The sequence below is a fragment of the Ovis aries genome, chromosome X (genome assembly GCF_016772045.2).
Source record: "Ovis aries strain OAR_USU_Benz2616 breed Rambouillet chromosome X, ARS-UI_Ramb_v3.0, whole genome shotgun sequence".
Lineage (NCBI taxonomy): Eukaryota > Metazoa > Chordata > Mammalia > Artiodactyla > Bovidae > Ovis > Ovis aries.
This window is the reverse complement of record NC_056080.1, coordinates 46,988,425-47,014,770: the sequence shown is the minus strand read 5'-3', so window position 1 is coordinate 47,014,770 and position 26,346 is coordinate 46,988,425. Positions and strand designations below refer to the sequence as shown.

Sequence of the window (26,346 nt, the reverse complement as noted above, 5' to 3'; positions counted from 1 at the left end):
GACATCTCTAGTCTTTCCTATTCTATTGTTTTCTTCTGTTTCTTTGCATTGTTCACTTAAGGCTTTTTTTTTATCTCTCTTTGCTATTCTCTGGAACTCTGCATTCAGTTGTTGTTGTTGTTGTTGTTGTTGTTGTTTTGCCTTTTAGCTCCTCATCATTTCTCAGCTACTTGTATAACCTCCTCAGACGACTACTTTGCCTTCTTGCATTTCTGTTTCATGGGATGGTTTTGGTCACCACCTCCTATACAGTGTTATGAACCTCCATCCATAGTCCTTCAGGCACTCTGTCTATCAGATCTAATCTTTTGAATCTATTTGTTACCTCCACTGTATAGTCACATGGGATTTCATTTAGGCAGTACCTGAATGGTCTCATGGTTTTCACTACTTTCTCCAACTTAAGCTTCTGTTTTGCGATAAAGAGTTCATGATCTGAACCAGTCACCTTAGGTCTTTTTTTTTTTTTTTTTTTTTTTTTCTGACTGTATAGAGCTTCTCCATCTTTCACTGCAAAGAATATCATTGATCTCATTTCCATTTTGACATGTGGTGATGTCCATGTGTAGAGCTGTATCTTGTGTTGTTTGAAGAGGGTATTTGCTATGAGCAGTGTGTTTTCTTGGCAAAATTCTGTTAGTCTTTGCCACAGTTCATTTTGGATCCACAGCCAAACTTGCCTGTTATTCCAGGTACCTCTTGATTTCCTACTTTTCCTTTCCAATCCCCTATGATGAAAAAGAATCTTTTCTTGATGTTAGTTTTAGAAAGTGTTATAGGTCTTCCTAGAACCAACCAACCTCTACTTCTTCAGCATCAGTGTTTATGGTATAGACTTGAATTACTGTGATGTTGAATGTCTTGCTTTGGAAAAAAAAAAAAGATAATTCTGTTGGTTTTGTGATTTCACCAAAGTTCTGGATTTTGAACTCTTCTGTTGACTACGAGGACTACTCCATTTTTCTAAAGGGTTCTTGACCACTTTAATAGATAAAATGGTTATCTGAATTATATTTTCCCATTCCCTTCAATTTTAGTTCACTGATTCCTAAGATATCGATGTTCATTCTTGCCATCTCCTGCTTGACCACATATAATTTACCTTGATTCGTGGACCTAACATTCCAGATTCCTATGCAAAATTGTTCTTTACAGAATTAGACTTCACTTTTACCACCAGACACATCCACAGCTGAGCATTGTTTCCATGTTGGCCCAGCCTCTTCTCCTTTCTCTCCTAGTAGCATACTGGACACCTACTGACCTTGAGGGCTTTTCTTCTGGTGTCATATCTTTTTGCCTTTTCATACTGTTCATTGGATTCCTGAGGCAAGAATACTGAAGTGGTTTGCCATTCCCTTCTCCAATGGACCATGTTTTATCAGAACTCTCCATCATGACCTGTCTGTCTTACATGGCCCAGCATGGCATGGCTTATAGCTTCAAAACACAAGCTGGAATCAAGATTGCTGGGCGAAATATCAATAACCTCAGATATGCAGATGACACCACCCTTATGGCAGAAAGTGAAGAGAAACTAAAAAGCCTCTTGATGAAAGTGAAAGAGGAGAGTGAAAAAGTTGGCTTAAAGCTCAACATTCAAAAAATGAAGATCATGGCATCCGGTCCCATCACTTCATGGGAAATAGATGGGGAAACAGTGGAAACAGTGTCAGATTTTATTTTTTTGGGCTCCAAAATCACTGCAGATGGTGACTACAGCCATGAAATTAAAAGACGCTTACTCCTTGGAAGAAAAGTTATGACCAACCTAGACAGCATATTCAAAAGCAGAGACATTACTTTGCCAACAAAGGTCCATCTAGTCAAGGCTATGGTTTTTTCCAGTGGTCATGTATGGATGTGAGAGTTGGACTGTGAAGAAAGCTGAGCACCAAAGAATTGATGCTTTTGAACTGTGGTGTTGGAGAAGACTCTTGAGAGTCCCTTGGACTGCAAGGAGATCCAACCAGTCCATTCTGAAGGAGATCAGCCCTGGGATTTCTTTGGAAGGAATGATGCTAAAGCTGAAGCTCCAGTACTTTGGCCGCCTCATGAAAAGAGTTGACTCACTGGAAAAGACTCTGATGCTGGTAGGGATTGGGGGCAGGAAGAAAAGGGGACGACCGAGGATGAGATGGCTGGATGGCATCACTGACTCGATGAAGGCGAATCTGAGTGAACTCTGGGAGTTGGTGATGGACAGGGAGGCCTGGCCTGCTGCGATTCATGGGGTCACAGAGTCGGACATGACTAAGCAACTGAACTGAACTGAGTTACACAAGGCTAGGGTCCATGTGATTATTTTGGTTAGCTTTCTGTGATGGTGGTTTTCATTCTGGAGTTTGTGAGGTTGTAGGAGAAGCTACAATGAGACAGTAGGAGTTACATAATCAAGATCAAATGCCATACCCTCCAGGTGGGAAACCCACAAACTGGAGAACAATAATAAGACCAAAGAAGTTCCCCTACTCTATTGAAGTTTCTAGGCTCCACATCAGCCTTCCCAAACTGAGGATCCAGCAAAGGGACTGGGAATTCCCAGTTAATCTGACCTTGAAGGACAACGATATTTGATTACAGAACTTCCACAGGTCTGGGGGAAACAGAGACTCTTACAGGGCACAAAAAACCCTTGTGTCCACCAGGATGCAGGGGAAAGAAGCCGTGACCCCACAGGAGACTAAACAAGACCTGCCTGTGAGTGTTTGAGGGTCTCCTGTGGAGTCATGGGTTGGCAGTGTCCTGCTACAGGGACAAGGGCACTAACAGCCACAATCCTGGGAGGTGAGTGTTGATGTAAGCCCTTTTGGAGGTCACCAAGTAGCCCTACCATAGCAGTTGTAGACTCCAGGACTGGGTACTCTCAGGCCATACAACTAAGAGGGAGGGAGCACAGCCCCACCCATCAACAGACAGTTCTCTCCTTATGATAATTTACGCTTTAGAAAAACACATGCAATACAACAAATAGGTATTAAGTAGTTTTCAATAGTTGCTATCTGGGGTAAAAATGATGTAGGAAGTTAGAAGGAAGGAAGGAAGAAGAATTAGACAGTAGAAAGGCCTTGTCTACAGAGGAAAAATAGGGTGAAACTAAAAAATATTTGCAATGATGGCTGAAGACTCTCCATATTTGTCAAGAGATATACACCCACTGATTCAAAAAGGATGTTGTTATTGTTCAGTTGCTAAGTCATGTCTGACTTTTTGCGACCCCATGGACTGGTCCCCACAAGGCTTCTCTGTCCTTGGGATTCTACAGACAAGAATACTGGAGTGTATTGCCATTTCCTTCTCCAGGGGATCTTCCTGACCCAGGGATTGAACACACATCTCCTGTAGCTCCTGCATTGGCCGGCAGATTCTTTACCTCTAAGTCACCTGGGAAGCCCGTAATACCTAGACCAACCACTAAAATACTATAGAAAGAGGTATACTTAAAAACAGTACAGATAAAATGCAATTTCATAAAATGTTCAATAAAACATAAGAAAACAATAACAAACAAAGACTAAAATGAGAGAGATAAAACAGTAAACAAAAATAAATGACACACTTAAGTCCTAACTTATTAATAAGGCCACTAGATAATGGACTAAATAATGCAATCCAAATACTTAGGATGATTAAAAAATATGGCCCATCTATATCCTGTTTTAATGCTGATCTCACGTCACATATAAAGATATAGGTATGTTGGAAGAGTGGAAGAAGATATACTGTACAAACATTGATCCAAGGAAAGCAGGAATGGATATGTTAATATCAGATAAAGTAGACTTCAGAGCAAAGAAAATTACTAGGTACAGAGAGGTACATTGAAAAGTGAAAGTGTTAATCACTCAGTCATGTCTGATTTTTTGGGATCCCATGGACTGTAGCCCACCAGGCTCCTCTTTTCCAGGCAAGAATACTTGAGTGGTTGGCCATTCCCTTCTCCAGGGCATTTTCCCAACCCAGGGATCGAATCCAGGTTCCTTCATTGCAGGCAGGTTCTTTACCATCTGAGCATCTAGGTATACACAAGAGGTACATTGTTGTTATTCAGTCTCTCAGTCATGTCTGACTCTTTGCAACCCCATGGACTGCAGCATGCCAGACTTCCCTGTACTTCACCCTCTCCCAGAGCTTGCTCAAACTCACGTCCATTGAGTCGGTGATGCCATCCAACTGTCTCATCCTGTTGTCCTCTTCTTCTCTGCCTTGAATTTTTCCTAGCATCAGGTTTTTTTTCCAATGAGTCAGTGCTTTGCATCAGGTGGCCAAACTGTTGGGGCTTCAGCTTCACAATCGATCCTTCCAGAGAATACTCAGGTTTGATATCATTTACAATTGACTGGTTTGATCTCCTTGCAATTCAAGGGACTCTCGAGTCTTCTTCAATGTCACAGTTCAAAAGCATCAATCTTTCATTGCTCAGCCTGTTTTATGGTCCAATTTTCACATCCATACATGACTACTGGAAAAGCCATAGCTTTGACTAAAACGGACCATTGTCAGCAAAGTAATGCCTCTGCTGTTTAATACAGTGTCTAAATTTGTCATAGCTTTTCTTCCAAGGAAAAAGCGCCTTTTAATCTCATGACTGCAGTAAAAATCTGCGGTGATTGTGGAGCCCAAGAAAATAAAATCTGTCACTGTTTCCACTGTTTCTCCGTCTATTTGCCATGAGGTAATGAGACCAGATGCCATGATCTTAGATTTTTATTTTTTTTTGTTTTTTTTTTAATATTAATTTATTTATTTTAACTGGAGGCTAATGACTTTACAATATTATAGTGATTTTTGACATACATTGATATGAATCACCCATGGGTATACATGTGTTCCCCATCCTGAATCCCCCTAGCACCTCCATCCCCATCCCATCCCTTAGGGTCATTCTAGTGCATCAGCCCTGAGCACCCTGTCTCATGCATTGAACCTGGACTGGTGATCTGTTTCACATATGATAATATGCATGTTTCAATGCTATTCTCTCAAATCATCCCACCATCACCTTCTCCCACAGAGTCCAAAAGACTGTTATTTACATCTGTGTCTCTTTTGCTGTCTCGCATATAGGGTCATTGTTACCATCTTTCTGAATTCCATTTATATGTGTTAGCATACTGTATTGATGGTTTTCTTTCAGACTTACTTCAGTCTGTATAATAGGCTCCAGTTTCATCCACCTCATTAGAACTGATTCAAATGCATTCTTTTTAATGACTGAGTAATATTCCTTTGTGTTTATATACAAAGCTTTTCTTATCCATTCATCTGCCAATGGACATCTAGAAAGCTTCAATGTCCTGACTATTGTAAACAGTACTGCAATGAACATTAGGGTACACACGTCTCTTTCTTTTTTTTTTTAATTTTAATATCTTTAATTCTTACATGCGTTCCCAAACATGAACCCCCCTCTCACCTCCCTCCCCATAACATCTCTCTGGGTCATCCCCATGCACCAGCCCCAAGCATGCTGCATCCTGCGTCAGACATAGACTGGCGATTCAATTCTTACATGATAGTATACATGTTAGAATGTCATTCTCCCAAATCATCCCACCCTCTCCCTCTCCCTCTGAGTCCAAAAGTCCGTTATACACATCTGTGTCTCTTTCCCTGTCTTGCATACAGGGTCGTCATTGCCATCTTCCTAAATTCCATATATATGTGTTAGTATACTGTATTGGTGTTTTTCTTTCTGGCTTACTTCACTCTGTATAATCGGCTCCAGTTTCATCCATCTCATCAGAACTGATTCAAATGAATTCTTTTTTACGGCTGAGTAATACTCCATTGTGTATATGTACCACAGCTTTCTTATCCATTCATCTGCTGATGGACATCTAGGTTGTTTCCATGTCCTGGCTATTATAAATAGTGCTGCGATGAACATTGGGGTACATGTGTCTCTTTCAATTCTCGTTTCCTCTGTGTGTATGCCCAGCATTGGGATTACTGTGTCGTATGACAGTTCTATTTCCAGTTTTTAAGGAATCTCCACACTGTTCTCCGTAGTGGATGTACTAGTTTGCATTCCCACCAACAGTGTAAGAGGGTTCCCTTTCTCCACACCCTCTCCAGCATTTATTATTTGTAGACTTTTTGAAAGCAGCCATTCTGACTGGCCTGAAATGGTACCTCACTGTGGTTTTGATTTACATTTCTCTGATAATGAGTGATGTTGAGCTTTTTTTTTTTTTTTTTCATGTGTTTGTTAGCCATCTGTTTATCTTCTTTGGAGAAATGTTTGTTTAGTTCTTTGGCCCATTTTTTGATTGGGTTGTTTATTTTTCTGGAATTGAGCTGCATGACATGCCTGTATATTTTTGAGATTAATTCTTTGTCAGTTGCTTTGTTTGCTATTATTTTCTCCCATTCTGAACGCTGTCTTTTCACCTTGCTTATAGTTCCCTTCATTGTGCAAAAGCTTTTAAGTTTAATTAGGTCCCGTTTGTTTATTTTTGCCTTTATTTCCATTACTTGGGGAGATGGATCATAGAGGATCCTGCTGTGATTTATGTCAGAGAGTGTTTTGCCTATGTTTACTAGGAGTTTTATAGTTTCTGGTCTTACATTTAGATCTTTAATCCAATTGGAGTTTATTTTTGTGTATGGTGTTAGAAAGTGTTCTAGTTTCATTCTTTTACAAGTGGTTGACCAGTTTTCCCAGCACTACTTGTTAAAGAGATTGTCTTTTCTCCATTGTATATTCTTGCCTCCTTTGTCAAAGATAAGGTGTCCATAGGTGGTGGATTTATCTCTGGGCTTTCTGGTTTTTTGTTTGTTTGTTTTTTTTAATTGATCTATATTTCTGTCTTTGTGCCAGTATGATCTGTCTTGATGACTGTACCTTTGTAGTATACCCTGAAGTCAGGCAGCTTGATTCCTTCACGTCCATTCTTCTTTCTCAAGATTGCTTTGGCTATTCAAGGTTTTTTGTATTTCCATACAAATTGTGAAATTATTTGTTCTGGGTCTCTGAAAAATACCATTGGTAGTTTGATAGGGATTGCATTGAATCTATAGATTGCTTTGAGTAGTATACTCATTTTCACTATATTGATTATTCCAATACATGAACATGGTCTATTTCTCCATTTATTTGCATCCTCTTTAATTTCTTTCATCAGTATTTGTAGTTTTCTATATTAGGGCTTTTGTTTCTGTAGGTAGATTTATTCCTGAGTATTTTATACTTTTCATTGCAATGGTGCGTGGAATTGTTTCCTTAATTTCTCTTCCTGTTTTCTCACTGTTAGTATATAGAAATGCAAGGAATTTATGTGTGTTAATTTTATATCCTACAACTTTACTGTATTCATTGAGTAGCTCTAGTAATTTTCTGGTGGAGTCTGTAGGGTTTTCTATGTAGAGGATCCTGTCATCTGCAAACAGTGAGAGTTTTACTTCTTGTTTTCCAATCTGGATTCCTTTTATTTCTTTTTATTCTCTGATTGCTCTGGCTAAAACTTGCAAAACTATGTTGAGTAGTAGTGCTGAGCGTGGGCACCCTTGTCTTGTTCCTGACTTTAGGGGAAACGTTTTCAGTTTTTCACTATTGAGGATAATGTTTGCTGTGGGTTTGCCATATATAGCTTTTATTAAATTGAGGTATGTTCCTTTTATTCCTGCTTTCTGGAGGGTTTTTTATCAAAAATGGATGTTGAGATTTATTAAAGTTTTTTTCTGCATCTATTGAAATAATGGTTTTTATATTTCAATTTTTTAATGTGGTGTATTACATTGATTGATTTGCATATATTAAAGAATCCTTGCATCCCTGGGATAAAGTCCATTTGGACATGATGTATGATCTTTTAATATGTTGTCGGATTCTGTTTGCTAGACTTTTGTTAAGGATTTTTGCACCTATTTTGCACCTATTTTTGCACCAATATCAGTGATATTGGCCTGTAGTTTTCTTTTTTTGTGGCATCTTTGTCAGGTTTTGGTATTAGGGTGATGGTGGCTTCATAGAATGAGTTTGGAAGTTTACCTTCCTCTGGAAATTTCTGGAAGAGTTTGAGTAGGATAGGTGTTAGGTCTTCTCTAAATTTTTGGTAGAATTCAGCTGTGAAGCCGTCTGGACCTGGGCTTTTGTTTGCTGGAAGATTTCTGATTACAGTTTTGATTCCTGTGCTTTTGATGGGTCTGATAATATTTTCTATTTCTTCCTGGTTCAGTTTTGGAAAGTTGTACTTTTCTAAAAATTTCTCTATTTCTTCTAAGTTGTCCATTTTATTGGCATATAGTTGCTGATCGTAGTCTCTTATGATCCTTTGCATTTCTGTGTTTGTTGTGATTTCTCCATTTTCATTTCTAATTTTGTTGACTTGATTCTTCTCCCTTTGTTGCTTGATGAGTCTGGCTAATGGTTTGGGAAGAAACTTATCTTCTCAAAGAACCAGCTTTTAGCTTTGTTGATTTTTGCTATGGTCTCTTTTATTTCTTTTGCATTTATTTCTGCCCTAATTTTTGTGATTTCTTTCTTTCTACTAACCCTGAGGTTTTTTTTTTAATATAAATTTATTTATTTTAATTGGAGGTTAATTACTTTACAATATTGTATTGGTTTTGCCATACATCAACATGAATCTGCCACAGGTATACACGTGTTCCCCATCCTGAACCCCCCTCCCTCCTCCCTTCCTGTACCATCCCTCTGGGTCGTCTCAGTGCACCAGCCCCAAGCATCCAGTATCATAGGTTCTTCATTTCTTCCTTTTCTAGTTGATTTAGGTGTGGTGGTTTTGGTGGTTTAGTCACTAAGTTGTGTCCGACTCTTGCGACCCCATGGACTGTAGCCCGCTAGGCTCCTCTGTCCATGGGATTTTCCAGGCAAGAGTACTGGAGTGGATTGTCATTTCCTTCTCCAGGGGATCTTCCCAACCCAAGAATCGAACCCAGGTCTCCTGCATTGCAGGCAGATTCTTTACCGACTGAGCTGTGAGTTAGGTTATTTATTTGACTTTTTTCTTGTTTCTTGAGTTAAGCCTATATTCCTATGATCCTTCCCCTTAGCACTGCTTTTACAGTGTCCTGTAAGTTTTGGGTTGTGTTTTCATTTTCATTCATTTCTATGCACATTTTGATTTCTTTTTTTGATTTCTTCTGTGATTTGTTATTCAGAGGTGTATTGTTTAGCCTCCATATGTTTGTATTTTTACTACTTTTTTTTCCCCTGTAGTTGACATCTAATCTTACCACCCTGTGATCAGAAAAGAGGCTTGAAATGATTTCAGTTTTCTTGAATTTACCAAGGCTAGATTTATGGCCCAGGATGTGGTCTATCCTGGAGAAGGTTCCGTTTGCACTTGAGAAAAAGGTGAAATACATTGTTTTGGGGTTAAATATCCTATAGATATCAATTATGTCTAACTGGTCCATTGTATCATTTAAAGTTTGTGTTTCCTTGCTAATTTTCTGTTTAGTTGATCTATCCATACATGTGAATGGGTTATTAACGTCTCCCACTATTACTGTGTTACCGTTAATTCCCCCTTTCATACTTGTTAGCATTTGCCTTACATATTGTGATGCTCCTATGTTCGGTGCATATATATTTATAATTGCTATATCTTCCTCTTGGATTGATCCTTTGATCATTATGTAGTGTCCTTCTTTGTCTCTTTTTCACGGCCTTTATTTCAAAGTCTATTTTATCTGATATGAGTATTGCTACTCCTGCTTCCTTTTGATCTCCTTTTGTGTGAATTATCTTTTCCCAAACCTTCACTTTCATTCTGTTTCTGTACTTTATTTTGAGGTGGGTCTCTTGTAGACAGCATATATAGGGGTCTTGTTTTTGTATCCATTCAGCCAGTCTGTCTTTTGGTTGGGGCATTGAACCCATTTACATTTAAGGTAATTATTGATAAGTATGATCCCATTGCCATTTACTTTGTTATTTTGGGTTCAAGTTTATACACCTTTTCTGTATTTCCTGTCTAGAGAGGATCCTTTAGCATTTATTGGAGAGCTGGTTTGATGGTGCTGGATTCTCTCAGCTTTTGCTTGTCTGTAAAGCTTTTGATTTCTCCTTCATATTAGAATGAGATCCTTGCTGGGTACAGTAATCTGGGTTGTAGGTTTTTCTCTTTCATCACTTTTAATATGTCCTGCTATTCCCTTCTATCCTGAAGAGTTTCTATTGAAAGATCTGCTGTTATCCTAATGGGAATCCCCTGGTGTGTTATTTGTTGCCTTTCGCTTGCTGCTTTTAATATTTGTTTGATATTTGTTAATTTGATTAATATGTGTCTTGGGGTGTTTTGCCTTGTGTTTATCCTGTTTGAGATTCTCTGGGTTTCTTGGACTTGGGTGGCTATTTCCTTCCCCATTTTATGCAATTTTCCCACTATCATCAACTCAAGTATTTTTTCATGGCCTTTCTTTTTGTCTTCTTCTTCTGGGACTCCTATGATTCAAATGTTGGGACGTTTGACACTGTCCCAGAGATCTCTGAAGTTGTCCTCATTTCTTTTAATTCTTTTCCTTTTTTCCTCTCTGCTTCATTCATTTCCACCATTCTATCTTCCACCTCACTTATCCTATCTTCTGCCTCAGTTATTCTACTGTTTGTTCCCTCCAGAGTGTTTTTTATCTCAGTTATTGCATATTCATTATTGATTGACTCTTTTTTTCTTCTTCCAAGTCCTTGTTAAACATTTCTTGCATCTTCTCAATCCTTGTCTCTAGACTATTTATCTGTAACACCATTTTGTTTTCAAGATTTTGGATCATTTTTACTATCATTATTTTAAATTCTTTTTCAGATAGACTCCCTATCTCCTCTTATTTTGTTTGGTTTGGTGGATATTTACCATGTTCCTTTACCTGATGGATATTTCTGTCCCTTTTCATCTATTTAGATTGATGTGTTTTGGGGTGGGCTTTCTGTATGCTGGAAGTTTGTGGTTCCTCTTTATTGTGGAGGTTCCTCCCTGTGGGTGGGGTTGGACATGTGGCTTGTCAAGGTTTCCTGGTTAGGGAAGCTTGTATTGGTGTTCTGGTGGGTGGAGATGGATGTCTTCTCTCTAGAGTGCAATGAAGTGTCCAGTAGTGAGTTTTGAGGTGTCTTTGGGTTTGGTGTGACTTTGAGCAGCCTGTGCATTAATGCTCAGGTTTATGTTCCTTCATTGCTGGACAATTAGCATGGTATGTCTTGCTCTGGAACTTGCTGGCTCTTGGGTGGAGCTTTGTTTCAGTGTTGGTATGGAGGCTTTTGGATGAGCTCTTGTTAATTAATGTTCCCTGGAGTCAAGAGCTTTCTGGTGTTCTCAAGTTTTGGATTTAAGCCTCCTGCCTCTGGTTTTCAGTCTTATTCTTACAGTAGCCTCAAGACTTCTCCATCCATATCACACTGATGATAAAGCATCTAGGTTAATTGAGAAAAGATTCTCCACAATGAGGGACACCCAGAGAGGTTCGCTGTGTTACATGGAGAAGAGAAGAGGGAGGAGTGAGATAGAGGTGACCAGGAGGAGAAGAGAGGGCGCCAAAAGGGGAGAGAGCAATCTAGCCAGTAATCAATTCCCTATGTGCTCTCCGCTGCCTGGGGCACCCAGAGAGGTTCACAAAGTTACATAGAGACAAGAAGAGGAAGGAAGGTGTAAGAGATGACCAAGAGGAGAAGATGGGGAGTCAAAAGGAGAGAGACAGATCTACCAGTAATCAGTTCCCTAAGTGTTCTCCACAGCCCAGAATACCGAGATTGACAGTGTTGGGTAGAGAAGAGAAGGTGGAGGGAAGAGATGGAGGTGACCTTCATCTAGCTGCAAGGTTCATCCTAACAGCTTTGAGCCATCTGGGCAGATAAGAACTTGACATTCCCTCTTCTTATATCATGTATATCAGAGGTCCCTAAGTGCCAGATGCCAAGCCTGCACAGAGCTCACAGATGTGTCTTGTTCAAACCCAATCAGGCACAATAGTAACCGTCTGCACAAGCTGTCTCTCAACAGAAGGTCCTGATAAGGTGCAGATGAAGTGCTGCCAGACCGGAAGAACTCAGGAGGGGCCCGATCTTATGTTGAGTTTTAAGCCAGCTTTTTCACTTTCCTTTTTCACCTTCATCCAGAGATCTTTAGTTCCTCTTCTCTTTCTGCCATAAGGGGGTGTCATCTGCATATCTGAAGTTATTGATATTTCTCCCAGCAATCTCAATTCCAGCTGATGTTTCATCCAACCCAGCATTTCACTTGATGTACTCTGGATATAAGTTAAATAAGTGGGGTGACAATATACAGCCTTGACATACTCCTCTCCTAATCTGGAAGCACTCCACTGTTCCATATCTTGTTCTAACTGTTGCTCCTTCTCCTGCCTACGGTTTTCTCAGGAGGCAAGTAAGATGTTCTGGTATTCCCATCGCTTGAACAATTTTCCACAGTTTGTTGTGATTCACACAGTCAAAGGCTTTAGTATAGTCAATGAAGCAAAAGTAGATACTTTTTCTGGAATTCTCTTGCTTTCTATGATCCAATGGATGTTGGCAATTTGGTCTTGGTTCCTCTGCCTTTTCTAAATCCAGCTTGAACATCTGGAAGTTCTTGGTTCATGTACTGTTGAAGCCTCACTTGGAGAATTTTGCACATTACTTTGCTAGCATGTGAAGAGGTACATTAGATAATGACAAAAGTGTCTATCTGCCAGGAAGACCTAGCAGTCCTAAATGGGTATACACAATCAATAGAACTGTAAAATGTGTGAGACAAATCTGTTAGAACCAAACGAGGAGAGAGACAAAGCCACAGTTATAGCTGAAGCCTTTAACATACGTCTCTCACTTGACAGAACTAGACAGAAAATCAGCAAGGGTATAGAGCTCTTACAACATCATCAATGACAGAATCTAATTAACGTTTATAGAACACTCCACTCAACAACAGGATATGCATACTTTTCAAGTGTTCATGGAACATATACCAATACAGATAGATGATATTCTGGGATATAAAAAAAAATAACAAATTTAAAGAATGGAAATACAGAGTGTTTTCTCTGACATTAATAAATTCAAAATAGAAATCAGAAAAAAAGTACCAAGGAAATCTATAAATATTTGAATTATATAAAAACACTTCTAAAATAATGCATGTTGTAAAGACGAAGTCTCAAGGGAACTAAAAATACATGGAACTGAGTGAAAATGAAAATGAAACATATCAAAATGTGTGGGATCCCACAAAAGCAGTGGTGAGAGGGAAATTTGAGCTCCAAATACTTACATTGCTGCTTGCTGCTTAAGTCGCTTCAGTTGTGTCCGACTCTATGAGACCCCATAGATGGCACCCCTCCAGGCTCCCCCATCCCTGGGATTGTCCAGGCAAGAACACTGGAGTGGGTTGCCATTTCCTTCTCCAGTGCATGAAAGTGAAAAGCGAAAGTGAATGTGAAGTTGCTCAGTCGTGTCTGACTCTTCGTGACCCCATGGACTGCAGCCCACCAGGCTCCTCCATCCATGGGATTTTCCAGGCAAGAATACTGGAGTGGGGTCCCATCACCTTCTCTGAATTAGAACAGAGGAAATACTTCTAATTAACAATCTTAACTCCTGCCTCAAGTAACTAGAAAAGAAGAGCAAAACAAACATATGGCAGACAGAATATAGGAAATAATACAAATAAGAGCAGATATCAACGATTCAAAACAGGAAGAAAACAATAGGGAAATCAATTAAACAGAAAGCTGATCATTTGAAAAATATGTAAAATTGAAAAACCTCTAGCAAAACTAACAAACAGAAAAGAGAGAAGGCACAAATTATGAACATCAGGAATGAAACAGAAGCTATCACTATTAAACCCACAGACTTCAAAAGAATAACAAGGGAATACTCTGAACAACTCTAGTTGTGTAAATTAAACAAGTTACATGAAATGGACAAATTCTCAAAAAAAAAAAAACACTACCACAACTCATCCAATATAGAATAGATAACTTGAATAACCCTGAAACTATTAAGAAAATTAAATTTTTTTAATTTAATTTTAAAACTCCCCAAACGAGAACTTCCATGCCCATTTGCTTTCACTGGAGAATTCTACCAAATGGTTAAACAGAATTAACCTCAACTCTTAACAGTCTCTCCAGAAAGCAGAATTGGAAAGAACACTTTTCTATTTATTTTATGTCTTAATTTTATGTCTTTTACATCTTAATTTTATGTTTTAATGTCCTGATACCAATTTCAGGTAAAGAGAGTACAAAGAAATTACAAACAGGTAAAGAGAGTACAAAGAAATTACAAACTAAAATCTTTCATGGTTATAGATGTAAAAATCATCATCAAAGTATTAACAAACAGAATTCAACTATATATAAAAAGAATTGACCACATGACCAAAAGAGATTTATTCTAGAGATGCAAGGCTAGTTTGTTATTCAAAAATCAATCAATGCTACATATCATATTAAAAGGCTAAGGAAGAAAAATATCATGATTATGTCCAGAAATACAGATAAAACACTTGACAAAATTCAGCACATATTTATGATGAAATCTCTTAAAAAAATATGAGCAGAGGTGGGAGTACTTTCTCAACTTGATAAAATACATCTGTGAATAGCCTTTGGCTAGCTAATATTACACTTCTGAAAAAATGAATGCTGTCCCACTTAGATCATGAGCAAAGCAAGGATGTCCACTCTCAGCACTGCTAGTCAATATAGCTCTAGAGGTTAGACAAGAAAGTAAATAAAAGACATACAAGATGAAAAGAGAAGTAAAACTGTTCTTGTTTTCAGATAACATGATTTGTCATGTAGGAAATCCTGATAAGTCAAAAACAAAACAAACAAACTCCTATGTCAAATAAGTGAGTCAACAAGATTGCAGAATTAAGCATGAAATTCCTAAGTGTGACTAAGATTTAACAAAAAAAATGTATAGCACTTTTTGCTGAAAACTATAAAATGCTAATAAAAGAAATCAAAGGAGATCTGAATAGAAGGACACTGTATCCAAGGTTTAGAAGATGAGTTAATATAATAAAGACACCAATCCTCCCAAATCAATATACAAATTTAACAAAATTCCCATCAAAATCCTAGAAAGATTTTTGGTAGATATAGACAAAATTATTCTAAAATTTATATGGCAAGGCAAAAGAACTAGAATAGCCAAAAGAATCTTGAGATATAAAAATAAAGTGGTAGAAATCACACTTCCTGATTTCAAAACGTATTACATAGCTACAATGATTAAAACTGGGTGATATCAGCAAAGGGACAGACATATAGATAATTGGAACAAAATTGAGAAGCCAGAAATTGACCCATAGAAGTATAGCCAAGTGATTTTTGACAGGTGAAAAAGTAATCCAACAAAGGAAGGACAGTCTTTACAAAAAATGGTGCTGAAGCCATTGCATTTCCATAAGCAGGATAGAGCACTGCTAAGGGGTAACTGTAGTACCATCAAAGGCTGTAATAATACAGCTGTCCCTCCACTAAAGGATGGGCCAGGCTCCCCGCCCCCCAGCCCCAAGAAAATGACTTTAGAAATAGCAGTAAATAACTCTGCTTCCCTCTCATAACAGGGAGTCAGCCCTTCTGCTCCTTAGTTGGTGTCTGCAGTCCTTGGCATTTCTTGCCACAGTGGACAATAGAAAAAGGCTCCAAATACCTTGGACTGTGGCTTCCCTGGGCCTCATACCCAAAGGATAAAAAGAGGATAAAGTTGCCATTTTGCTGGTGACAGTCCTCTTCCCCAAGGAGAGAAAATACCATGGTGCTTTGAGGAAGCCTTTGCGCCTTTGATTTTCCAAATCCAGGCAGGACTTTAACTGTGACCCCACCAGGTGAAAACCTTTGGTTTATTTTTATTTAATCTGGTATTGCAGTGTATTCTGCCCAACAATTTGGGGTTGTCTATAAGCAATATTGGACATGTATGGAAGACATGGATGGGGGAGGGAGGATTAGATAAAAGGCACTCACCCAAGCAGGGAAATGTATACTGTTGATTTATACAAAGTGTCAATGAGAGAGACCTCTCACCCCTGATTTCTCACCCCTGATTTTAGTACTAATTGCTAGTATCTTAACTGAATAGATTACAAATTAGGAAGGCTTGAACCAGCGCTATAAAATGCCATTATTCTTATGCTAATGATTATTATAATCTTAGTGAAGTGAAGTCCGCTCAGTCGTGTCAGACTCTTTGCGACTCCATGGACTATAGCCCACCAGGCTCCTCCATCCATGGGATTCTCCAGGCAAGAGTACTGGAGTGGGTTGCCATTTTCTTCTCCAGGGGATCGTCCCGACCCAGGAATTGAACCCAGGTCTCCCGGATTGTAGGCAGACACTTTACCGTCTGAGCCACCAGGGAGTAAGTGGTATTAAACCTTGCTGCTCATGCTAGTACATGTGCACACATGCATACAAATACATTATGAATACATTGTACCCACTGTAGGCTCTTTATAACAAAGTTTAAACCACTATAGTAAAGGAGACAGCCATAACAGAAGAGATGGGCAGTGTGGGCAGGGAGAGGTACTATTTGTTGAGTGCCCACCATGTGCCATATACTCTGCTTGGGGACTTTTCCTGTCTTAGCTCATTTAACCCTTACCATGCAACCTGTGGAACATAAGTGCTATTATTATTCCTGTTTTACCTATGAGGAGACCAGGGTTAAGAGAAGTGAAATGAGATAATCAGATTATGTCACTCTCCTGCTGCTTAAAGTTCTATAACAATTGCCCCTTCTCCGGAAGATAAATGTACTGACTCCTTATCTCAGTCTCCAGGCTGTATTCTGGCAACTTCCCTACTTTCATCTCAGACACCTTCTTCCCCTATACACACACCTCTTGCAGTAGATGTCCAAGACACACTGACCTTTTTTCAGTTCCTCTAATGTGTCATATCCTTTTCAGTTCCAGGGCCATTGCTAATAGTATTCTCTCTGCCTGAAATGCTCTACTCAGTGTCTGTCTGCTACCCACCAGCTACCTGCTACATATTCTCCAGGTCTTAGCTTAGATGTCACATTCTCAAGTTCTCAAGGGAGCTTCCCCTGACTGCCGCATTGACTACGGTGCCCCTCAGGATTTGTTGGAACCCTTTGGTGTGTCCTTCCATTCCAATCTGCATCTCATCCATATTATTCATCACTTTGTTTTACACGTGTTCAGGGTCTATTTTCCTCATTAGAGGAAGCTTCTTCTCCACAGACTGTCCTGTTCTCTGCTCTATCTCTAGCAGCTAGTACAGTGGCTGGCATGTGATAGACGTTGCATAAGTATTTGTCGAATGAATGTATCATTAAGCCCTCTATAATTGGTACAGAATCAGTGCACAATGTATACAATTAAACTATAGATATAGTTGTTATTCATTTTGTCTAAGGGCAAATAGCTAGTCAGAGGCAGAATTAGGAATTATTCTCTATCTGAATCTAAAGCCAATGTTCCTTTCATAATATGGTTCTGCACAAATGGGTTCTAGGCCCAGCACTGCCACAGACCGGCTGTATGAATCAGAGTGAGGCACTGTATCACTCTGAATCTCAGTTATCCCTTTTATAAACTGAGGTAGGGATAAGTGAAATATAGACTGCTCTATATATCATCTCAGTTCAGTTCAGTCACTCAGTCATGTCCGACACTTTGCGACCCAATGGACTACAGCACGCCAGGCTTCCCTGTCCATCACCAGCTCCTGGAGTTTGCTCAAACATGTTTCTCGAGTCGGTGATGACATCCAACCATCTCATCTTCTGTGGTCCCCTTTTCCTCCTGCCTTCAATCTTTCCCAGCATCAGGGGCTTTTCCATGAGTCAATTCTTTGTATCAGGTGGCCAAAAATTTGTAGCTTCAGCTTCTGTTCTTCCAATGAACATTTAAGATTGATTTCCTTTAGGATTGACTGGTTTGATCTCCTTGAAGCCCAAGGGACTCTCAAGAGTCTTCTCCAATATTACAATTCAAAAGCATCGATTCTTTGGCATTCAGCTTTTTTTATGGACCAACTCTCGCATTCATACGTGACTACTAGAAAAAACTATAGCTTTGACTAGACAGACCTTTGTTGACAAAGTAATGTCTCTGCATTTTAATATGCAGTCTAGGTTTGTCATAGCTTTTCTTCCAAGGGGCAAGCACCTTTTAATCTCATGGCTGCAGTCACCATCTGCAGTGATTTTGGAACCTAAGAAAATAAAGTCTGTCACTGTTTCCATTATTTCCCAATCTATTGCCATGAAGTGTTGGGACCAGATGCCATGATCTTTATGTTTTGAATGTTGAATTTTAAGCCAGCTTTCTCATACTCCTCTTTCACTTTCATCAAGAGACTCTTTAGTTCCTCTTTGCTTTCTGACAAAAGGATGGAGTCATCTACATATCTGAAGTTATTGATATTTCTCCCAGCAATCTTGATTCCAGCTTGTGCTTCCTCAGTCTGGCATTTTGCATGATGTACTCTGCATATAACTTAAATAAGCAGAGTGACAATATACAGCCTTGACGTACTCCTTTCCCAATTTGGAAGCAATCCATTGCTGCATATCTGGCTCTGTTGCTTCTTGACCTGCATACAGGTTTCTCAGGAGGCAAGAAAGGTGGTCTGGTATTTCCATCTCTTAAAGAATATTTCAGTTTCTTGTGATCCACATAGCCAAAGGCTTTAGCGTAGTCAATGCAGCAAAAGTAAATTGTTTTTCTCCAGAATTCTTTTGCATTTTCTATGATCCAATGGATATTGGCTATTTGATCTCTGGTTCCTCTGCCATTTATAAATCTGGCTTGTACATCTGGAAATACTCGGTTCACGTACTGTTGAAGCCTTGCTTGGAGAATTTTGAGCATTACTTTGCTAGTACGTGAAATGATTGCAATTGTGCGGTAGTCTGAACATTCTTTGGCATTGCCTTTCTCTGGGGTTGGAATGAAAACTGACCTTTTCCAGTCCCGTGGAAACTGCTGAGTTTTCCAAATTTGCTGGCATATTGAGTGTAGCACTTTCTCAGCATCCTCTTTTAGGATTTGAAATAGCTCAGCTGGAATTCCGTCACCTCCACTGCCTTCGTTCATAGTGATGCTTCCTAAGGCCCACACTCCAGGAATCTGGCTCTAGGTAAGTGATCACACCATCGTGGTTATCTGGGTCATTAAAATATGTTTTGTATAGTTTTCTCTGTGCTCTTGCCACCTTTTCTTAATTTCTTCTGCTTCTGTTAGGGCCATACCATTTCTGTCCTTTATTATGCCCATCTTTGCATAAAATGTTCCCTTGGTATCTCTAATTTTCTAGAAGATATCTCTAGTCTTTTCCATTCTGTTGTTTTCCTCTATTTCTTTGCATTGATCTCTGAGGAAGGCTTTCTTATCTCTCCTTGCTATTTTTTGGAACTCTGCATTCAGATGGATATATCTTTCTTTTTCTCCTTTGCCTTTTGCTTCTCTTCTCTCTCTCTCTGTCTCTCCCTCTTTTTTTTTTTTAAATTTGTAGGGCCTTCTCAGACAACCTTTTTGCATTTCTCTTTCTTGGGGATGGTTTTGACCACAGCCTTCTGTAAAGTGTTATGAACCTCCATCCATAGTTCTTCAGGCACTCTGTCTATCAAATTTTATCCCTGGAATCTATGTGTCACTTCCACTGTATAATCATAAGGGATTTGATTTAGGTCATTCCTGAATGGTGTAGTTGTTTTCCCTACTTTCTTCAATTTAATTCTGAATTTTGCAATAAGGAATTCATGATCTGACTCACAGTCAGCACCCAGCCTTGTTTTTGCTGACTGTATAGAGTTTCTCCATCTTTGGATGCAAAGAACGTAATCAATCCAATTTGAGTGTTGACCATCTGGTGATGTCCATTTGTGGAGTTGTCTCTTGTATTGTTGGAAGAGAGAGTTTGCTATGACCAGGGCATTCTCTTGTCCAAACTCTGTTAGCCTCTATCCTGCTTCATTTTGTACTCCAAGGCCAAGCTGCCTTTAATTGAGTCTCTCCTGCAGAGGCATGGATCAGCAGTGGCCACCATGGGGACAGGGGCTCTGGCTGCAGCAAACCTAGAAGGTGCTGCATGTGGCATAACTCTTCTTGAAGAAGGTTGCCTTTAGCCCTATCATAGATCCACCAAGCAGATGGCCCACAAACTGGAAAACAATTGTATCAAAGAAGTTCTCAAACTGTTGCAAAAGTTGTAGGGCCCACAACAGATTCCCCAACCTGGATTTCCGTCAAAGGGACTGAGACTCTAGGGAGCCCTGAGTAATCTAGAGGAAGAGAATAGAAGTCTAGATATGAGAGGCTCCAAACAGTGGATTAATTGACCAGTAAAAACCATTATCATTCCTCTGTAAGGTAGTTGAGCAGATATCCCAAGAACATTCAATATGTTTATTATGCCCTTTAGCCTGGTAATTCCCATCAGGCCATGTGGAGTAGTGGGTGGCATTAGAGAGCCCTGAGTTCAAATGCCAACATCCCATTTACTAGCTCTCTTGTCTTGGGCAACTTACCATCCTGAACCCCCAATTTCCTTTTTTTACAATTGGGATAATAATGCCCATCCTTTTAAGCTTTCCTAAGGTAAAAGCAATATAATAACTTGAAAAGAAATTTTTGAATATTGAAAGAAAAAAATCCCCTATCATCAGCTATCCACCTAACATAATTCTTTCTGTGGTTCTGTGCCATTGAGAGTCACTTTTTGAGGCAGGAGCCACAGGCGGTGTTAATAAAGGAGAGAGAATGAAGACAGAAACAGGCTGAGGTCAGAGGCCAGGGTGTGGATTAAGAATAACCATGGGATGGATGAACTGAAGAAGATGAGAAAGCCAGCTAAAGAGGTAGAATAAAGGAGATACCTAATGTGAGTAATAGATAACGATTAGACAGAACTTGAGGACCAGAAAGTAGAGAGCAAGTTGGAGGACAACAGTGTGCACTAGAGTGGCTTCCTTCCAAAATTTTAAGGCTCTTTCACTTAGGCAGGCTTCAGTGGTCCCAAAGAACCTTGAAACTGTACTCTTGCCAATTTTTTTTGAGTCACATGCATGTGTATTTTGAAAATGCATCTTAGTGTATATACCTTTTTACTTTTTACTGAGTATCTTCAAAATTTTCTGTGTCACAAGTCTTCATAATGATTCCTTTTAGTATCTGCCAAACAGTCCAATTTCACTTGTAGCCCAGAAAACATACCCATGTGAATTAACTTTTTGCTTCCTTAACTTATTTCCTTAGAATAAAGTGGGATTACTGAGCACGATGGTATGCATCTGTGAATTAACAACCAGAAATGGGCTTAATTTTTCTAAGGAAAGAAATGAACTGCAATTCTTCCCATCTCCTGCCTCTTCTGGAACTGATGAGGAGACCCTATAGAGTTTTGTGCTCCAATATGAGAGCCATTATTCCCATGTGACTGTTAAAACTTAATTTTAAAATTAAACAAAATTCAAAATTCAATTTGTCACTTGCATTAGCCATATTTAGAATGCTCAGTAGCTACATGAAACAGAAGACATTAAGAAGACATGGCAAGAATACACAGGCAAATGATACAGAAAATATCTTAATGACCCAGATAACTATGATGGTGTGATCACTTACCTAGAGCCAGACAACTTGGAGTGCGAAGTCCAGTGGGCCTGAGGAAGCATTACTACAGAAAAAGTAAGTGGAAGTTATGGAATTCCAGCTGAGCTATTTCAAATCCTAAAAGATGATGCTGAGAAAGTGCTGCACTCAATATGCCAGCAAATTTGCAAAACTCAGCAGTGGCCACAGGACTGGAAAATGTCAGTTTTCATTCCAATCCCAAAGAAAGGCAATCCCAAAGAATGTTCAAACGAATGCACAATTGCGCTCATTTCACATGCTAGCAAGGCAATGTTCAAAATCCTTCAAGCCAGGTTTCAACAGTACATCAACAAAGAACTTCCAGATGTATAAGCTGAATTTAGAAAAGGCAGAGGAACCAGAGATCAACTTACCAACATCTGATGGGCCATAGAAAAAGCAGGGTAATTCCAGAAAATAACATCTACATTTGCTTCATTGACTATGCTAAAATCTTTGACCATGTAGATCACAAGAAACTGGAAAATCCTTAAAAGGATGGGAATACTAGGCCACCTTACCTGCCTCCTGAGAAACCTGTGTGAGAAGAGACAACAGTTAGAACTGGACATGGAACAATGGACTGGTTCCAGATTGGGAAAGGAGTAGGTCAAGGCTGTATGTTGTCACCCTGCTTATTTAACTCACATGCAGAGTATGTCATGGGAGATGCCAGACTGAATGAAGCTCAAGCTGGAGTCAAGATTTCCAGGAGAAATGCCAATAACCTCAGATGTGCAGATGACACCACCCTAATGGCAGAAAGCAAAGAAGAACTAAAGAGCCTCTTGCTGAAAGTGAAAGAGGAAAATGAAAATGCTGGCTAAAAACCCAACATTCATAAAACTAAGATCATGGCATCTGCCACTTTATAGCATATAGAAGGGAGAGAAGTGGAAGCAGTGGCAGGTTTCATTTACTTGGGCTCCAAAATCACTGTGGATGGTGACTGGAGCCATGAAATTAAATGACACTTGCCTTTTAGAAGGAAAGCTATGACAAACCTAGTCATATTAAAAAGTAGAGACATTACTTTGCCAACAAATATCCATATAGTCAAAGCTATGGTTTTCCAGTAGTCATGTATGGATGAGAGATTTGGAATATAAAGAAAGCTGAGCACTGAAGAATTGATGCTTTTGAACTGTGGTGTTGGAGAAGACTCTTGAGCATTCCTTAAGGAGATTAAACCAGTCAATCCTAAAGGAAATCAACCTTGAATATTCATTGCAAGGACTGATGGTGAAGCTGAAGCTCCAATACTGTGGCCACCTAATGCAATTTTGCTCTTTGGAAAAGACCCTGATGCTGGTAAAGATTGAAGACAGGAGGAGAAGGGGACAAGAGAGGATGAGATGGTTGGATGGCATCACTGATTCAATAGACATGACTTTGAGCAATCTCCAGGAAATAGTGAAGAAGATGGAAACCTGGCATCCTGCAATCCTTGGGGTCATAAGGTGTCAGACATGGCCGAGGGACTGAGCAATAACAAAGCTACATGTGCCTGGTGTCTACTATATTATAAAGCATAGGTAGAGAAGATTTCCTCCATTGTAGAAAATGTATTGGGTAGTGCTTATCTAGAGGGTTTTGTTTTTTTTTTTCTGGATATGCGTTATGAGACTTTACTGTTCATTGGGACTGTTTAGCATTTCTGTCTCATGTCCACTAAATGCTAGTGGTACTCTCCCTTGAATCAATCTAACAGCTAAAACCTGACCCACAATTGCAAATGTTCCATCAAGGAACTCAGTTACCCACATTTGAGACTCACTGAGCTTTTATGTTAGAAGAATCCCCTACCTTTGTGGGCATATCTTCAGGTTGCTTCTGCCTAAAGAGAAGGAAACTTAGAAAAATGACTAAACAAGATAGCCCTGGCTCAGGGCCTAACTTTGTACTCCATTCCCCCTTTCCTTCCTCCTCCTGCTGATCTGTTTCCTCCATTTGGGGGACTGCAGGAACAAGACCCTGCAGATGGAAAAGATCAAAACCCGTTTGAAGGCTGAGTTTGAGGCCCTTGAATCAGAGGAGAGGCACCTGAAGGAATACAAGCAGGAGATGGACCTCCTGCTACAGGAGAAGATGGCCCATGTGGAGGAACTCCGACTCATCCACGCTGATATCAATGTGGTATGTGGCTGGCTGCCTGAAGCCTATTTTTGGGCACTTTGCAGAGGAATAGGCTGTAGTGAGTGCTGTGACCTCTCCTCAAGATGTGTCTGTGGCCAACTTAGGGGAGTAGACATCAGGCTATGGTGAAATGGAAGAATCTAGGAGTTCTGAGATCCAGCCCTTGTTCTGTCACTGATTGACTATGTATAACTGGACAAGTTCCTTCTCTCTGGGCCTCATTTTCCCTTTCTGTGCCATGAGAGGGATTCAGCCACTTCTGAGGTCTTATTCAGCTCTGATGTGCTCTGATTCTGGGAGTTGAGAGCTAGCCTTGGGGAAAAGCAGAGCAGGCAGATGACTCTGGTGGTGGGGTTGGGTGGGGGGACTGAGCAGGCAGATGCCTCTGGGGTCTAACTTAAATTTAGGGCTCCAAAGCTTTCAACTATGCCAAACAAATCATCTTTGCCAGCCTATCAAGCTGGGGCTCCCTCATTTGAGTCTCTCTTTTGGAGACTCTTAGAATGTGGGGAATGAACTGCCTGCTAAGGTGATAGGTTTCCCACTTTTTAGAGTTATTAAAGCACAGTCTGGATGATCACCTGTCTGGGCAATGGTATTGGTGATTTCTTCACCAGGAGGGAGATTGGAGGTGCTGATCAGTAAGGCTCTTTCCAACCCTTAGAGCCTATGATAATGAGAAATAGTTTTGTTTTTAAATTACATTTGAAGGAGCTAGGTTTCCATACTTCAGAAACTCATTTATCTGGCAATATTTATTTCCTGATATTGCCAGGCCTAGGATCTTAAAGAAAATATGAATGCAATTTGAATAATAGTTACTTGGGATTTTCTGTGTCATGAGATCACAGGATATGAGAGTCTTATTAAGATTTGGTAGTTCTGCTACCAGCTAACCAAGGATAGAGAAAAAATGAGATATGAGTCACAAAGGGGCTGAAAATCTGGACCAGTGGGTCTCAAACTTGAACATGCCTCATAAGTCATCTAGAGGTCCTATTAAAACACAGATTGTTGGACCCCACCCAAGAATCTCTGTTTGCTTATATCTGGGGATGGTACCTGAGAACTTGCATTCCTAATGAGTTCCCAGCTGATGCTGCTTATCTGGTAACTGCATTTTGGGAAACACTGATCTAGAAGAAGGGCCACTGGCCTAGGAGACAGAAGCCCTGAGGCTTTTTCTAGACTTTGCTCCTAAGAAGCGTTTCTCTGAGGAAGTTCCTTCTCTCTGAGTCTCAGTTCTCTGACCTGTAAAATGGTGGTGGTGTGTGTAATGACCATTCCACCTTCAACATTCTATATTTGAATAATAATTATCATTTTATTGAGCTTTTGGGGGCTTCCCTGGTGTCTCAGCAGTAAAGAATCTGCCTGCCAATGCAGGAGGTGTGGGTATGATCCCAGGGTCAGGAAGATCCTCTGGAGAAGGAAATGGAAACCTACTCCAGTATTTTTGCCTGGGAAATCCCATGGACAGAGGAGCTTGGTGGGCTACAGTCCATAGGGTAGCAAAGAGTTGGACACAGCATAGCAACTAAACACCAACAAACAAAACTGAGCCTTTACTCTGTGATAGCCCCTATACTGAGAGCTTATATTAATTCAGTCATTGAATCTTCACCAAAATTATATGAGGTAGGTACTATTATTATCACCATTACATAGATAAAGAAACTGAAGCTTGACAAGAGTCACAAAGAATATGTGGTGGGTTGAGGAGTTGATCATAGATTGGTCTGGCTCTGGAACCTGTGCTTTTAACCACTCAGCTGTAGAGTCTCACTGAGAATCTTGGAGTTTTTTCTGTGTGCCTACCTCATTCTGTGTTCCAGATGGAAAACACTATCAAACAGTCTGAGAATGACCTAAACAAGCTGCTAGAGTCTACCCGGCGGCTACATGATGAGTATAAGCCACTGAAGGAACATGTGGATGCCCTGCGCATGACTCTGGGCCTGCAGAGGCTCCCTGACCTATGTGAAGAGGAGGAGAAGCTCTCCTTGGAGTAAGCTGCCTGCCTCCTGTCCCTGCAACACACACACACATGTGCGTGCACATGCACATATGTATATATACACACATAAAGCCTGTCATAGCCCCAGGCCAGTCAGTGGTTGACTTATTGCATTACCTTGAGTAAGTCTCTGTGTTGGGCTGTTAGATGATTAAACTAGAATTACTAGATGGCATTCAAAGTTCTTTGTGCAGTTTTGAGAATATAGGACTATGTCTATGACTTTATGTGTCTGTGTGTCTGTGACCCTTAAGATCTAGAAGTCAAGTCAAGGTCTACAAGAGGTGTCCAGAAACCTTTGAAAATACAGAAGGGTGAGCTTTCCTGGCCTCCAGGGACTAGCTTAGAATTTTATCTTAAGATTCAGAGTTAAGAATTAGGCTTACTTTAAAGAGACATACAGTTCAGTTCAGTAGAAGGAAGCAAACTTCCTTAAGGTAGAGCAGGTTGCCTGTGGAAGTGATGAGCTTCTTATTCCTACAGGTATGTCATCAGAGGCCTGAGGACACTTAATAGGAATGCTGCAGAGGAACTTGGGGTGGAGGGTAGGCAAATGCCCTTTGAGAACTTAGATAGCCCTGTGATTTCTTGATTTTCCTGAGTCTGTCAGAG

General features: G+C 39.9%; 1 protein-coding gene across 4 annotated transcripts in view; it reads left to right on the top strand.

The window, feature by feature from the left end:
- ZC4H2 (zinc finger C4H2-type containing) overlaps positions 1–26,346 on the top strand; it is a 77,045-nt gene that overhangs the window by 27,294 nt on the left and 23,405 nt on the right. For 3 of the 4 annotated variants that reach the window (XM_004022032.5, XM_004022033.5, XM_060407423.1), the window contains exons 2-3: positions 23,546–23,717; positions 25,553–25,725. In XM_004022032.5, the coding sequence (XP_004022081.1) occupies positions 23,546–23,717; positions 25,553–25,725 (345 nt within the window). Of the gene's footprint in view, positions 1–18,979; positions 19,087–23,545; positions 23,718–25,552; positions 25,726–26,346 lie in introns of all 4 variants that reach the window. The other variant, XM_060407424.1, reaches the window with a different exon arrangement.